This window comes from Halichoeres trimaculatus, unplaced genomic scaffold (genome assembly GCF_033239565.1).
Source record: "Halichoeres trimaculatus isolate MK-OKI-2021-1 unplaced genomic scaffold, fHalTri1.1 fHalTri1_scaffold_5, whole genome shotgun sequence".
Classification (NCBI taxonomy): Eukaryota; Metazoa; Chordata; class Actinopteri; order Labriformes; family Labridae; genus Halichoeres; species Halichoeres trimaculatus.
In genome coordinates this window covers 14,111,471-14,128,264 of record NW_027437183.1, presented here as the reverse complement: position 1 = coordinate 14,128,264, position 16,794 = coordinate 14,111,471, and the positions used below count along the sequence as shown (strand labels likewise).

General features: G+C 42.4%; 1 protein-coding gene across 3 annotated transcripts in view; it reads left to right on the top strand.

The window, feature by feature from the left end:
• The window catches only part of rnf180a (ring finger protein 180a), a 97,928-nt gene that overhangs the window by 78,470 nt on the left and 2,664 nt on the right, over positions 1–16,794 (top strand). For all 3 annotated transcript variants that reach the window (XM_074670214.1, XM_074670215.1, XM_074670216.1), the window contains exons 2-3: positions 15,410–15,647; positions 16,644–16,769. In XM_074670214.1, coding sequence (XP_074526315.1) covers positions 15,458–15,647; positions 16,644–16,769 — 316 coding nt within the window. In that variant the 5' untranslated portion in view covers positions 15,410–15,457. The remainder of the gene's footprint in view (positions 1–15,409; positions 15,648–16,643; positions 16,770–16,794) is intronic.

The following is a 16,794-nucleotide window of genomic DNA, read 5'->3' as shown; positions in this document are numbered from 1 at the left end:
ACACATTGGAGGGAAAACCGGCAGGAGCCCGAGGACCCGTCTAATGCTGCTTGCAGCTTTAATATTATTATTATTCCGCACTCCAGTAAATCGCTTATTAGGTCCACTTAACATATTCAAAAACTCACCAAAATTGGCACACACATTATGGGCGCCCAAAATTTACGTTTGATACCAAACATGACCACCGCCATCCCATAATAATCTCTCTAGAGCCAAAAAACCTCTAAAAACCACTCAAAAACACACAAAAATGGCTCTAGCTTGGTCCAGGAATGTGGTAGAGAGATGAAACCAACACCAAAACGTTCATCTCATTGAGACGCACAAAAAATATAGAGGTATTTTTGCGTAGCTCCAACAGGAAGCTGACAATTTGCCCGCCAAAATAAGAGTTTTCAGAATTTTTTGCCTTTCTACAAACATTAACTTCCCTGGAACCAAAAATGGTACTGGCATGAAAAGTGGCTCACATGACAGACCAGACCCTGTTCTACAAAAGTTGTAGGGGAAGTTGTTGTTTCGGGCCCGGTTTTCGAATGGCGAGCCCTCAAAGTTGGCGACCACGCAATGTTAACAGATGGGAGAGCAGCCCTCGCTGAGCAGTTGGGCCTCTAGACAAAAAAGTAAAAGTCGCACAGCTTTAAAAATGACATGGTTGGATTCCTCACAAAATGTTCTTCAAGAAAATCATATTTTTACACAGATGAGGTCAACATTCTGGCCTACAGGATGAGAAGTTTGTCCTTTGGGGAATTTGATCCTCCTGCACTTCTGTGATGATGTCACACACTGATTAGGAGCTCCACACAGCTGGTCACATGACTCAGCAGAGGACACAATGACTCTCTCCTCCATTAAAGTGCTTATTAGACCCCCTGAACATGCTCAAAAACTCACCAAAATCGACAGACACATTTCAAGCATCAAACTCTTCAATATAATACCAAACATCCCATAATATTCCCTCTGTCCACATTCTGACACATTAAAACAGCCATAGCAGCCAGTAGGAATGTCCTAGAGAGATCAAACCAACATCAAAATGTTCATCTCATTAAGACGAACAAATTACTTGCTGACACCCTGACCTTTCCCAGTCAGGAAGTTGGCTTTTTCTCTTCAGCATAGCACAGGATACGTTGCCATGGTATCAACTGACACCCTGACATCCCATAATATTCTCTCAGAGCCATTAGGCTCACTTCCACCTATGCACAGCAAAATAGCCCTAACTGGGGCTAGGAATGTCCTAGAGAGATGAAACCACCACCAAAATGTTCGTCTTATTCTGTTGGACACAGTGGGGCCAATACCATGATAGTAGGGCAAAACCGGCATGAGCCCCGAGGACCCGTCTAACGCTGCTTGCAGCTTTAATTTTTTCTTATTATTCCGCACCGTCTTTGAACGCAAATTAGACCTGCTAAACATACTCAAAAACTCACCAAAATTGGCACGCACCTCACAATTGCGAAAAATTGCGTAATGATACCAAACATGACCACCTACATCCCATAATAAGCTCAACAGCGCCACCTAGGCACACGCTAAGAGCCCTAGCTCGGGCTAGGAATGTCGTAGAGAGATGAAACCAACACCAAAACGCTCGTGTCATCGAGACGCAAAAATCATACGCTGCTACCCTGGACCTATCTCCAACAGGAAGCCGGCTTTTTGCCTCACAAAATTAAAAAAATTTTTTTTTAACCCTTTCTGCAAAAATTTTCTCCCCTGAAACCAAAAATGGTACAGGTATGAAAATTGCTTCACATGACAGACCAGACCCTGCTCTCCAAAAGTTGTGAAGGAAGTTGTTGTTTCGGGCCCGGTTTTCGAATGGCGAGCCCTCAAAGTCGCCGACCGCTTTTGGCCAATTTAGGATTTCTCCATGTTAGCAGATGAGGAGAACAGATTTCAGGTCAAAACACTCACTACTAGTACTTCTACTAGTGCCGCATTTGGGCCTCTAGACAAAAAACTAAAAGTCATAGAGCTTTAAAAATTACATGGTTGGATTCCTGACAAAATCCCCTACAACAACATGATATTTTTACACAGATTAAGCCAACATTGTGACCTACAGGACAAGTAGTTTGGACGTTTCTCATAAATAAAAAATCCATTTCCAGCACTCTTCCATCTGTCTTGTGATGCATTTGTGCTTCTAGAGAAAAAAGTAAAACTCGTACAGCTTTAAAAATGCCAAAAATGGATTCCTCACAAGCCCTTCTATCAAATATGATATTTTTGACACAGATTGGGGTAAAATTGTGGACTCTGTGAGGATTTCTTTACATTAGATGGCTGATAAACTCTCAGTCTCCACTCTGTTTGGGGTTCTGTCACGCTAATTAGAGTTCCACTCATGCAGGTGGTGATGTCATTCAGCCTAGCAGAGGGATACGTTGCCATGGTATCAACTGACTCCCTGACATCCCATAATATTCTCTCAGAGCCATAAGGCTCACTTCAAGCCTACACACACCAAAACAGCCCTAACTGGGGCTAGGAATGTCGTAGACAGATGAAACCAACGCCGAAATGTTCGTCTTATTTTGTTGGACACATTGGAGGGAAAACCGGCAGGAGCCCGAGGACCCGTCTAACGCTGCTTGCAGCTTTAATTAGGGTCCTCGGCCAACGGAAGAGGGCACTTTCTAGCAAGCTAGAAAGTGCCCTCGGCCGAAGGCCGAGGGCACTATTGTTCCTGCTGCGTTTCTTTTTTCTTATTATTATTATTCCACACGCGCTTTGAAGGCTTATTAGGTCCACTTAACATATTCAAAAACTCACCAAAATTGGCACACACATTGTGACTGCCAAAAAATTTTATAAAATACAAAAAATAAAACCCGACATCCCATAATAATCTCTCTACAGCCAAATAACCTCTAAAGACCACTCAAAAACACACAAAAATGGCTCTAGCTCGGGCCAGGAGTGTGGTAGAGAGATGAAACCAACACCAAAACGTTCGTCTCATTGAGACGCACAAAAAATATAGGAGGTATTTTTGCGTAGCTCCAACAGGAAGCCAGCAATTTGCCCGCCAAAATAAGAGTTTTCTGAAATTTAAGCCTCTCTACAAACATTAACTTGTCAATAACCAAAAATGGTACCGGCATGAAAATTGGCTCACATGACAGACCAGACCTTGTTCTACAAAAGTTGCGGGGGAATTCGTTGTTTCGGGCCCGGTTTTCGAATGGCGAGCCCTCAAAGTCGCCGACCACGCAATGTTAACAGATGGGAGAGGAGCTTCAGTGAAGCAGTTGGGCCTCTAGACAAAAAAGTAAAAGTCGCACAGCTTTAAAAATGACATGGTTGGATTCCTCACAAAACGCTCTTCAAGAAAATCATATTTTTACACAGATAAGGTCAACATTCTGGCCTACAGGATGAGAAGTTTGTCCCCTTTAGGAATCTCATCCCCCTGCACTTCTGTGATGATGTCACACACTGATTAGGGGTTCCACACAGCTGGTCACATGACTCAGCAGAGGCAACAATGACTCTCTCCTCCATTAAAGTGCTTATTAGACCCCCTGAACATGCTCAAAAACTCACCAAAATCAGTACACACATTTCAAGCATCAAACTCTTCAATATAATACCAAACATCCCATAATATTCCCTCTGTCCACATTCTGACACATTAAAACAGCCATAGCAGCCAGTAGGAATGTCCTAGAGAAATAGAACCAACATCAAAATGTTCATCTTATTGAGACGAACAAATTACTTGCTGACACCCTGACCTTTCCCAGACAGGAAGTTGGCTATTTCTCTTCAGCATAGCAGAGGATACGTTGCCATGGTATCAACTGACTCCCTGACATCCCATAATATTCTCTCAGAGCCATTAGGCTCACTTCCACCTATGCACAGCAAAATAGCCCTAACTGGGGCTAGGAATGTCTTAGAGAGATGAAACCACCACCAAAATGTTCGTCTTATTCTGTTGGACACAGTGGGGCCAATACCATGATAGTAGGGCAAAACCGGCATGAGCCCCGAGGACCCGTCTAACGCTGCTTGCAGCTTTAATCTTATTATTCCGCCCCGTCTTCGAATGCTAATTTGACCCCCTAAACATGCTCGAAAACTCACCAAAATTGGCACGCACATCAGGATCGCGGAAAAATTCGAGAAAATACCAAACATGACCCCCAACACCCCATAATAAGCTCAATAGCGCCACCTAGGCACACGCTAAGGGCCCTAGCTCGGGCTAGGAATGTCGTAGAGAGATGAAACCAACATCAAAATGTTCGTGTCATTGAGACGCAAAAATCATACACTGCTACCCTGGACCTATCTCCAACAGGAAGCCGGCTATTTCCCTCCCAAAATAAAAATATTTTTTTTTTTACCCTTTCTTTAGAAATTATACCCCCTGAAACCAAAAATGGTACATGCTTGAAAATACCATCACATGACAGATGAGACCCTGCTCTACAAAAGTTGTTCAGGAAGTTGTTATTTCAGGCCCGGTTTTCGAATGGCGAGCCCTCAAAGTCGCCGACTGCTTTTGGCCAATTTAGGATTTCTCCATGTTAGCAGATGAGGAGAAAAGATTTCACCTCAAAACACACATTCTACTAGTGCCGCATTTGGGCCTCTAGACAAAAAACTAAAAGTCAAAGAGCTTTAAAAATTACATGGTTGGATTCCTGACAAAATTCCCTACAACAACATGATATTTTTACACAGATTAAGCCAACATTGTGGCCTACAGAACAAGTAGTTCAGACATGTCTCTAAAGTAAAAAATCCATTTCTAGCACTTTTCCAGCGCTTTTCCAGCGTTTTTGATGATGCATTTGGGCTTCTAGACAAAAAAGTATAACTCCTACAGCTTTAAAAATGCCAAAAATGGATTCCTGACAAGATCTTCTATCAAATATGATATTTTTGACACAGATTGGGATAAAAATGTGGACTCTGTGAGGACTTCTTTACATTACATGCCTGATCAACTCTCAGTCTCCACTCTGTTTGGGGTTCTGTCACGCTAATTAGAATTCCAAGCATGCAGCAGGTGATGTCATTCAGCACAGCAGAGGATACGTTGCCATGGTATCAACTGAATCCCAGACATCCCATAATATTCTCTCAGAGCCATAAGGCTCACTTTCACCCTATGCACACCAAAACAGCCCTAACTGGGGCTAGGAATGTCGTAGAGAGATGAAACCAACGCCAAAATGTTCGTCTTATTTTGTTGGACACATCGGAGGGAAAACCGGCAGGAGCCCGAGGACCCGTCTAACGCTGCTTGCAGCTTTAATTATTATTATTATTCCACACGCGCTTTGAATGCTTATTAGGTCCACTAAACATATTCAAAAACTCACCAAAATTGGCACACACATTGTGACAGCCAAAAAATTTTATAAAATGAATAAAATTAAACCCGACATCCCATAATAATCTCTCTACAGCCAAAAAACCTCAAAAAACCACTAAAAAACACACAAAAATGGCTCTAGCTCGGGCCAGGAATGTCGTAGACACATGAAACCAACATGCAAACGTTCGTCTCATTGAGACGCACAAAAAATATAGGAGGTATTTTTGCGTAGCTCCAACAGGAAGCCGGCAATTTGCCCGCCAAAATAAGAGTTTTCTGAAATTTAAGCCTCTCTACAAACATTAACTTGTCAATAACCAAAAATGGTACAGGCATGAAAATTGGCTCACATGACAGACCAGACCCTGTTCTACAAAAGTTGTGGGGGATTTTGTTGTTTCGAGCCCGGTTTTCGAATGGCGAGCCCTCAAAGTCGCCGACCACGCAATGTTAACAGATGGGAGAGCAGCCCTCGCTGAGCAGTTGGGCCTCTAGACAAAAAAGTAAAAGTCGCACAGCTTTAAAAATGACATGGTTGGATTCCTCACAAAATGTTCTTCAAGAAAATCAAATTTTTATACAGATTAGGTCAACATTCTTGCCTACAGGATGAGAAGTTTGTCCCTTCGGAATTTGATCCTCCTGCACTTCTGTGATGATGTCACCCACTGATTAGGAGCTCCACACAGCTGGTCACATGACTCAGCAGAGGACACAATGACTCTCTCCTCCATTAAAGTGCTTATTAGAACCCCTGAACATGCTCAAAAACTCACCAAAATCGGCACACACATTTCAAGCATCAAACTCATTCAATATAATACCAAACATCCCATAATATTCACTCTGTCCACATTCTGACACATTAAAACAGCCATAGCAGCCAGTAGGAATGTCCTAGAGAGATCAAACCAACATCAAAATGTTCATCTCATTGAGACGAACAAATTACTTGCTGACACCCTGACCTTTCCCAGACAGGAAGTTGGCTATTTCTCTTCAGCATAGCAGAGGATACGTTGCCATGGTATCAACTGACTCCTTGACATCCCATAATATTCTCTCAGAGCCACAAGGCTCACTTCCACCTATGCACAGCAAAACCGCCCTAACTGGGGCTAGGAATGTCCTAGAGAGATGAAACCACCACCAAAATGTTCCTCTTATTCTGTTGGACACAGTGGGGCCAATACCATGATAGTAGGGCAAAACCGGCATGAGCCCCGAGGACCCGTCTAACGCTGCTTGCAGCTTTAATTACAGTCTGTGGTCCTGACCTGAGGATGAGGGACTCACAGTTGGTGTCTCCTCCTAATACACTCATTATTTACTGTCTGTAAAACATAAACTAAAACAAGTCTGTTCATCTGAACCCCCATCATCTGTATAATACTAGAAAATTATCTTAGTCATTGAAATCTAAGTGATGAAAATACAAACAACTGCACCAAGTAGCAAACGCATGTTTTTAAACACCCATAGTTTCACTTATAATATTGATGATATTGATATGATGATGATATAAAATATAATAAATCTTTTATTGGGCCCTGGATAATTTTTTTTAATACATAAAACTGGAGGTCTCAACAAAAGCATCAGAAAGAAAGGGAAATCCATACAATGAATTCTAATGAAAAGTCTTCCACTGTCGACCACCCCCACCCACTCACACACACACAGACATCACTGTTTATAAAAATACAACATGTAAAAAAAAAAGCTGACTCCATGCTCGTTGACATGACAGCAAAGTTCGCTCTGGTTTTTTCACCTTTTTTGTGTGTTCATTGGTTGCACAGCAGTGTGTTTTCTGTAGGTCACACAGAACAATAGTGAGGCCGTGAACAGTGCACCTATTGTGATGGGGCTCAGCGAAGGGGCTTTGTCTTTGTCAGTGGTGTGGAATGGCCCAGGGGAGCTGAAACAGGTTTGATAGTTTGGGCTAGAGAGCTGCGCCGCTCACCTCCTCTACACTGGAATAGTCCCTCTGGTGTCCAGATAGAGGTTCAAACCCTACGTCCAGAAGGAGAGGGAGAAAAAGAGAAGATTTAGAGGAAAATGACAAGGTGAGAGGCCAGGCCGAAGTTGCATCAGATTAATTCTGTTGGCAACTGAGGGGCTCAAAAGTGTCAGCATGAGCTCCAATGTGGGATCCTCTGGAGTAAATGTCTCAAGCAGAGATAGACGCCCAGGATCTGAAGATCCTGGCGAAGGAAACAGTAACAATGAGACGTATACCCCATGCTTTAGAGGGATGAGACCTGCAGAGCCAGCTGAAGAGGGGAGATCAAGCAGCGTGGAGCAGCTGGTGAGACCTGCCCTGCCAGGGAGGAAGGCATATAGGAAGACCTGCAGTAGGGATGGCAGAGGAAGATGGAGAGAAGGAGTCCAAGATCGGGAAGAGGAGTACCAAAGTGTTGGACATGTAGGAGAAAGAGAACATGGAAAACAAAGGCAGAGGAAGACTGATGGAGCTGGGAAACATGGAGATGGATCACAGGGTAGGGGAGGGAGAGAAAGCTCTGAAAGTTTGTCAAGCAGTAATTCTGACGTCCAGTTGAACAGCACCACGGAGGCTGGAGGAGAAGCAAACAGCTTTCAGAGAGGACACCCTCATCCTGGACCAAACAATACGTGGCCAGCAATGAGATCTTTGCCTCCATCTCTCCCTCAGACCACCATCCAATCTAGATCCACACCTTCATCCCCACAGAGACTTTCCTTTAGGACGGCCATAGCAGAACTCCATCACTTCTCCTCTCGCTCATCCAGAGAGCCGGATCCATTCTGGGTGGACGTGAGAACAGGGGCAGCAGCAAGACTATCCCAGCAGATTCACCACACTCGAACACCCAACCCTTCACGTACCAGCTCTGAGATTGGGGAAGAAGAGGAGGAGGAGGAAGAGGACCTGGGAGATGATGAGGCAGTAGGAAGCAGAGTGATGGAGATGGCGAGTCAAAGCGTGACTTTGGCAGCGGTGCCATCCTGTGTTCCTCTAGGGGAGAGGAGGCTCAGTAAAAGAGAGAAGAACAGGATGAAGTGTCTGAGGAGGAGGCAGAGGAGACGGGAGAGGTGGAGACAGAGTCAACTGCAGGAGAGCAGACAGGTGAATGACAAGTTTCTGTCCTTCAACGCAAACACGGGTTCTAACATCACTGCGTAAAGAGTTTAGCTTCTTGTTTTAAGACATTTGTAGAAACTTGAAAAGTAACGTTTACTTATGCTATTGATTTCTTTACCTTTCACAAACAACTCAGGCCTCATTTTTATCTTCTATTATCATAAAAGTACATTACATTGTTTATATTTTTTTTACTTGTCAGGTTGATGTCTCACAACAAGTTGAATTAGAAAAAAACACACTTGATTAGATTTCTTTTTTTTTATAGTGTGATCAATACTTCTGATTTAGGTGTGGCCAATAGTGTTGTAGTTTTTACCGTGATCAGTCTTGGGAAAGGAAAGGAAACTAGATTCCATTCTGAGAATTAGCCGCAGCCACCAAATTGCCCAACATATTACTACTTCTTGCTGAGCTACCAGAAGCAGCTTGAGTGGGTGACCCTGGTATAATACAAAGGTCAGGCTCAAAGGGCAAAGGTCAACCAAGTGGCTCAGCCAATATAGAGTCACCTGACTGGAACACCTTCCGGGAAAGCTGGAGGAGAATTTGTCATGTAGTGATGCTCAGCACCTGCTTCTGAAAAGATGTGCTGGTAGTCGAGTTAAAGCGACTAAACCTGGCAAACACCTGCTCCCAAGTGGAAATCCTTGAATCACTGGGTCCATGTGCACTTTGGCAGTGAATCTTTATGTGCGGTCTATGTAGTGGTGCGCCTAAAAGAAATTTCATTGACATTGAGGAAGCTGCTATTTTGGAGTTTGAGTACACAGTTACAAATCAAATGAAGAGCTTACTGCTGAATCCAGTTTTAGCAGAAAAAAAAATGGTTGAAAGTTTTTTTTTTCCCTTTGAAGTCATTGATTTTTTTTCAGCAAGATTTCACTGCTGATGTTGATCAAAGAAACATGAAAAGCAGGCGTGGGATAGAAGACGGTTTCATTAGTTGAAGCAACTGTTACTAACATCAGAACACTTCCCTGATGTGAGTTGCGCTGTTTAAGTAGCACCAAACACCAGCAGAGCAGTAGCGCCTGTCACAGAGGGTAGTCTTTATTTTTACCAGCCAAGGGGGAAGGTTCCTGTGTTTTTTCTACCCAAGAGTACAGTTAAGTGAGTTTGGCCAACCAGGAGGGCACTTTAGCACACATTTTTACCGTTGGGCCCCTCTGCCCCCCCTCTGAGGGGGAGGATCGACACCCTTGGAAGTGCAGTTGTGATCCTCTTGGTGGTTGCTCTGTGGTCCAGATCTGATGGGAACCTGCCGTTGTAGGTGCAGGACAGTCAAATCAGTCACTGATGTTTACTTCACCTGCCTGTGGTCATACTGTTATGGCTGATTTATTTTTTTCTGAACTAAACCAGGGACTATTGCTGTCAGGTATCTCAGTCTGTTTTTTGTGGTGGTGTATTTACTGAAACATGGATCACTCTAAATAGTTAGTTTTTGTGCCTTGATAAAGTTCCTGTGGGAGTCTCAGAGCTTGGTCTTGGTCCCAGTAAACTCTAGTCTTGGTGTCGTTTAAGTTGGTCATAACTTTTAGGAAATAAGTGTGCACTACAAATTGTGAAGTTTCTTAGATACTCTTGTGACTCATCATGAATTATCTGATTGAAAGATCCAATTACATTGGAAAGAAGACAAACACAGAAATCACAGTGGGAGAATGACTGTGTGTGTGTGTTTGGCTTGTAAAATCATGATAATATTGCTGCTTTATGTCCACTTCTCCTTGCTATTTTCAGCCACTGTGTGTGGCCACACGTGTACCATTTTGTGCGTGTGCATGTGTGCGTCTGTTCGTATCATCGAGAGACTGACTCTTCACAGCCCTATCAACACCCAGCTCATCTCAACAGCCATTGTCTATGCGGTTTAAAGTGGGGTTACATCTGAATTAGCTGCATGATGATGCTGAGGCTTGGGGAAAGAGCCCTTCAAACGGCCAGACAAAGGAGCAGTTTCTCTTTTGATTGGCTGCTGCAGATCTACAGTGGACGGGTAGATTGAAATTGTTCTTTCTGCTGGGTTAGAGACGGCTGAAAAGTACAAGAGGCCCTGAAACAAAATATCCATGTCCTAATTCCATGCCCCCTGCTGATTACATTGTTTAAAGTCAAGATATTCTTCCTTCCATTTTCTCTAGGTTTTGGGGTTAAAGTCCAAGCATGATGTAGATTAACAATAAGCACTTTATCTGGCTCCAGCAGACAAAAATGTGTCTGTCATAAAGGGGATTATTTCACTAGAGAACAAAAGAAATCTGAACCACCATGAGGACAAATGATAAGGTTTCTTAACTACAACTTATCACTCAAGTGTCACAACTGAAAAGGTAACAGTTAACAGGCCATTCACAGCATTATACTCCATGGATAAGTTCAGTGGTAATGAGAGGAATATCAGGTGGTGCTTTTTCCCCCTTGAGATCAATATTTGGACTCTTTTGTTCCCAACGGAGATGCTGGCTCAGAGAGCACTGTCGGGTGTGATGCATGGAAGGTTGGGATGATTGGAAATCTCACTCTTGAGGTCATCTGAGGTCAAATTTGCATTTATTTCACCCAGTAATAGAACTGTGCCTTTGTTTCGGATCTTTGATGCCACTCTAATCTCATCAAAAATGGGTATTTAATGACTTTTAACAGATTCTAAAACACTCCCTTGTGCACTCCTCCTGCCAGTGAAGCAATGATGGCTCATGAGGACAAAGAGCACTTGTAGAGGCCATGCTACCTGTATTTTTGTTGTTGTTGTTATTTTTTTTGTTTGTTTTTGTCACCTGCACAATCTCCACAAGGGGCACTCTAAGTTAACAGACAGGTGAAGGCTACAAAAGGGGCACAGGTGAAGCAGAGGTCTCGGGAACAGGAAGAGCACTTGTTTTCTATCCAGTCACTACTTGTGACCCTCACTATGCATATCAACCCTTTACGTTAGCTTTCTGTGCATTTTGTATTTGATTAATTAATGGCAGAAAAATAACTCAAACTTAGATTAGACATTTGACTCCTTTGGAAGTGCATCAAAAACACCTCACTGCTGCTGCCAGACAGTGACGGTGGGGTCAGAATCATCACTACAGCTCCTGTGATACATGATGAGTATGATTCTCTGTTTGTCCCATTTTTAGCACCAAAATCATCAATAAATAGAAATTCTTTTGTGAACAACAACTACTCTTTTTTAACTGCTGCATTTTGCACTGCCACTCTTTAAAAACAAAATCATCAATAAATAGAAATTCTTTTGTGAACAACAACTACTCTTTTTTAACTGCTGCATTTTGCACTGCCACTCTTTAAAAACAAACTGTGAGACAGTGGAAACATGGTGGAACAAGGTGCCAGCCTCTGTCAAAGGAGACCAGCTCCTATTCATACATAAAAGGCTCATTAAAGGAGTTTATATTCAGGTATTTACACATTAATTTAAACATACTTTAAAGTGATCAATTCCACTTCTACGGATGTTGTTATACTAAATGCGGCGAAATACTGCACACTGCACCTTTAAGGCATTTCCACCAGGGCTGAATTAATCATCTCATGTAACTCCTAAAGAAGTGAATAATCCTGTTAGTGAAATTACTCCCCAAACTCCCTGTTATTGGGAGGACATTGATTAAACCTGCTGGGTCATTTGTCATTATCAGGGCTGACTGAGTGTTCATGCTTTTCTCGGCTCTGCTCAGCTTTGTGCATCCACAGTCTGGCTCAGGAGCTGCTCGCTGAAACCTCTGCTCTTCAGTGCTTTTAGCCGTAACACTTAAAACTCAAGGAGACCCTTCAAGGACGACTTAACAATAGATTCATCAACCTCTCCCGTTATGTAGTATCCTGGGAACTGCAGCCACTCAGTGATATATTCAGATTTCATTTAGAGAAATATTTCATAATTTTAGTCAAAAAATTAACATAGTTTGCGCTTTCTACATTTTGTGGGTTGGAAATGTAGTTTAGCCTCACATGATACACTTTAGTGACTGGTGGAAATTTTTTGCATACAGTTTTTAATAAGTGATCCATGTACTGAAAATCTGTTTCCCAAAGGAAGTGGTTCCTTCTTGATGAAAGATATTTTGGCTTCTTTTGCTCTAGTTGCTGCTCAATGTAAGCTGTGATGCAGCTTCATGCGTGCATGTCTGCAGAATCTGCTATTGCTTTTTGCATGAGGACAGTTCTGTCAAGTTTTCACAAACATGTTTTAATAATGCAGCTGCTTTGATGATCAGATCTAAGTTGGGGGTTGGGTGTTAAAGAGATGATAAACACGGATGCATTCTTTATTTATGTTCAGATTTCTCAATGTAACCAAGACAAGGCTGCCATGTCACCTTGCAGGTTGCCAGGGGAGAGTCTCATCACACACCATAACTTGGGAGCTGTGTGTTCTGTCTCCTCTGTTAATGACACACATTGGGAGGCAGGACGGGCGCAACAGGGAAGTCCCTGGAGCTCACCCTGGGTGAGAAAATGGTAATTACTCTGGAAGCACCCCCCAAGCTTTATCAAGAGAGGAGCTTTATAGACACAAATCTCTGAAGGTCTGCTGGCACAGGTGGAGGTCTTAAAGGGGCCAACGCAGGCTGTACGCAAAGCAAGTTTTTGTTTATCTACTCTTATGAGTTAAAGTTGGACTTTTGGTGTTAAACTCTGTGCATGTGTTTGGGTATAGGGTATTTAAGAGTAGCATGACAGCTTCAGAGATGAGAGTGGAGAGAGATAAAGAGAGAAGAAGGGGTAGACACTAAGTATAACAGAAAAAATGCATTAACGTGAAATGTCATTTGTTTTCTATAAGTATATACGCATTAGTCATACTACACCTTTTCCATATCCTGCAATAGCTTGCTCACAAATAGCAACACTCTACCCAACACTGTCTGTGTACTGTAGAGTGAGTGGAGCTTGAATTAAGGCCAGCATCAGGGTCAAATTGCTCTTTCCTAAGAATAGTGTCTCTGCCTTACGGTAAGAGGAAAGAAGATGTAGGAAGGAAGACGTTTCACCTTACTGAACTCACACCTGACACCCTCATGTTCTCACACATATTATTACACAGAACAGATGTCTGTCAAAGACATTTACACTCTCTGGATGTGGAGTATGATATCTGTTTAGAATTGAATCTCAGGGGGGAAGAAGGAGAAGACATTTTCACTTACATTCATTGTTGGCTGGTGTGATGACATTTTGTAGTGTTGATGTATGCTATGTCACTTTCTAATGTGAACATCTGAGAATCGTGGGGTGTAGAGATAACCCGACAGAAATAGGTGACGCATCATGATTTATGATTTAAGGAAAAAGAAGGTAAAGTAGTCCATTTAAAGGCAACACCACACTGTGACTATTTTTATAATCCTAACAGTATTTTACTATAATACCTGCAGTAACTTACTGAAAAAGGTCTTTTGGTGTATTACTGTAAAAAGCAAAGGATTGTGGGGTGAAAATATAGTAATCACACTAGAGATGGGCCGATACACTTTTTTACATTCCGGTCCGACCCTATCTATTAAAATCTAATTGTGCTGCTACCCGATCCATACCGATACAGTAGACAACATAGTAAAACATAAAACAAACCATTCTCAATTTCAAGCCATTTATTGAATAGCATTGCAACAACCTCAGTGCAATATGTAATGACATGGTATGGAGGGATGCACCGATCCAACTTTTCTGGTTCCGATACCGATACCGATGCCTGGGCTTTGGGTATCAGTCCATACCGATACTGATCCGATACCAGTGTTAAATAATAACCTCATCCCCTACTGTGGGATAAGACTGGTAATCTTTTGGGTAAAAGGCAAAAAATGAGTAGATGGAAAAACTAGAGAAGAATATTCAAATGTTTAGCGCTATTTTGGTAAAAACAATGCTTCAGAAATTCTATTCAAATGTAAACTTATATACCCTGTAGACTGGTAATGCAGCAAAAAAAAGTGCATCAAAGGTAACATTTTAAATCAAGTAGCCAAGAGCACCAGTGAAAAAAGGCATGGAGCTGTTTGCCCGGATCGGCACTATGGATCGGCCCCTTTCCCACCGATACCAATCCAGCTTTTAGGGGCACCGATACACCGATACCCCATACCAGGATCGGTATCAGTGCATCTCTAAATGACACTGTAAATAAAGTATACAGTAATGACACACTTAATACTTTTACAGTTAATAACTAGCACCTTGCTGCCAAACACACGGGATCAACATCAGACTGAAGAAAGAAAAAATCAATGAATCTCAGTTTTTTAGTGGTTTTGTGTTACCATGTTTATGTCCTCTGGGTGTGGTCCATGTCTGGCATTTACAGCTTTGTGCCACATCCACACATGCTTTTTATATTTCCTTAAGGTGCCATGCACTCAGCTTCTTGGGTGAAATTGAAAAAAAAACAACACTTTTTATTCTAACGATGAAAATGGGACTTTATTTTCCTTGTGGTGAAATGTTTCTACTTCAAGGAAAAGCAGGAAACAAGAGAGAAAAAAAAACCTCGAAGGACTACAAGACATTAAGAGAGTATGTAAAACTGTAGTTCATCAACAGTTGCATTCAAAGAGAAGTTATCAGTTCAAAAGTCTGGCTGATAAAAGAGAATTTCATTCCTTCAAATGTGTTCTTTGTTGAGCTAAAGAAAAGTTGGACTGAAAAAATAAAAATCTAAATGCCTTGAGCTGTAAAGGTTGCTCTCTTATGATAGATGTGACAGATCAAGCAGTTAAATACTCATGAGCTGATTTGCCAACTTAATTACAATCTGCTTCCTGTTTCCGTCTCTTAGTGTGAGGCTTTAAAAAGCTTGAAAGGTTGCCATTAACAGAAATATACACACTATGTATTTATATACCTCTTTGATACTGCATTAGCCTTTTACAATCCATGCAATTCGTCATTGTTTCCTCCCCTCCCAGAGCTCCACAGGGAATCCATCCAGCAGCAGCAGCGAGGATGATGAGGACATGAGCGCAGGGGACAGAGAGGGCTACATCTGCGCCGTGTGTCTGGATGTGTACTTCAGCCCTTACATGTGTCACCCATGCAACCACATCTTCTGTGAACCCTGTCTGAGGACACTGGCTAAGAACAGCCCCACAAACACCCCGTGCCCCCTCTGCAGAACAATCATCACACACGTCTTCTTCCAGAAGGGTGAGCTGATGGGCACACAGCACTTACTGTACCATTGACATGATTTGAAAGGCTTATCTCTTCTACTTCTGACTCTACTCAGCAGTCTAGATTGAATAATATGAGATGGATGAAAACATGGATAAAACTCGTCAGAAAAATGTGTGGTCTGAAGTGGAAAAAGCCGTGAGAGTGTAACAGTAAATGTTTGCAGCTGTGCGTGTATTGTTTGGTCTGTTGGCTGCGGCACACATGACATCTAAGCTGCAGATTGTTCAGAGGGCCCAGCTGCAGATGTCCCAAAGGGAGCGGAGTAGACCTTTAGTTCAGCTCTCACCAGATGAGTCACCCAGACTGAAAAGACAAAATCAAACGCAACCTGACCACTTTTATTTTGTACTTTCTGATGTAAAAGAAAAAAAAATAATATGAAGGGTAAGTGCATTATAATGACAAGACAGAAAATGAACAAAAAAATCAAACCTTGTCTTTTAAGTGACTTCTTTAAAAATCATTACAACATGTGGTGCTAAGGTAATACTTTTGCACAGGTGCCTTGAAGTATAGGATGGATTTTATGTCACCTCATGACCACTGCATGCTGATTGCATGGTCCATGGTCTGATTTGGACAAAGCTATGAATAAGTAATGAAGTTCTGTGATTCACTTTGGCCTACTTCTGGCTGTAGTATGTAGGAGAAATAGAGCGGCAGCAGGGACACTGCTGTGGCCATAAAAAGGCAGAGTGGCTGTGGTTATGAGCACTGCAGACACACTGAGGGCTCTTGTGAGTGATTAGGTGACAAGGATTGTAGATTAGATTCTTGTGTTGATTACCAAAGCCAAGGTCACACTGAAACAGAACAGGGAGAAAATGAGCGAGTGTGGCGATGCTGCATCGGCTGCTTTACTTTGAATAAATCAAACACAATCTATCCAGGGCATCAAGAAGTGGAGGTGTGCGTAAGATGTGCACCGTTGATAATATTATGTTTATCTCTTTGTCTTTGCCACAGAGCTGAACCAAACTGCGAGGACATTCTTCCCAAAGGAATATCTTTCTCGGAAACAAAATTTCCAGAAAGCCAGTTGTGCAAAGTGGCCTCTGCCCAGCTGCAGGAAACTTTTCCGCATCTTTGGAGGCAAGTTTTTTTAATGGTTAGCAGC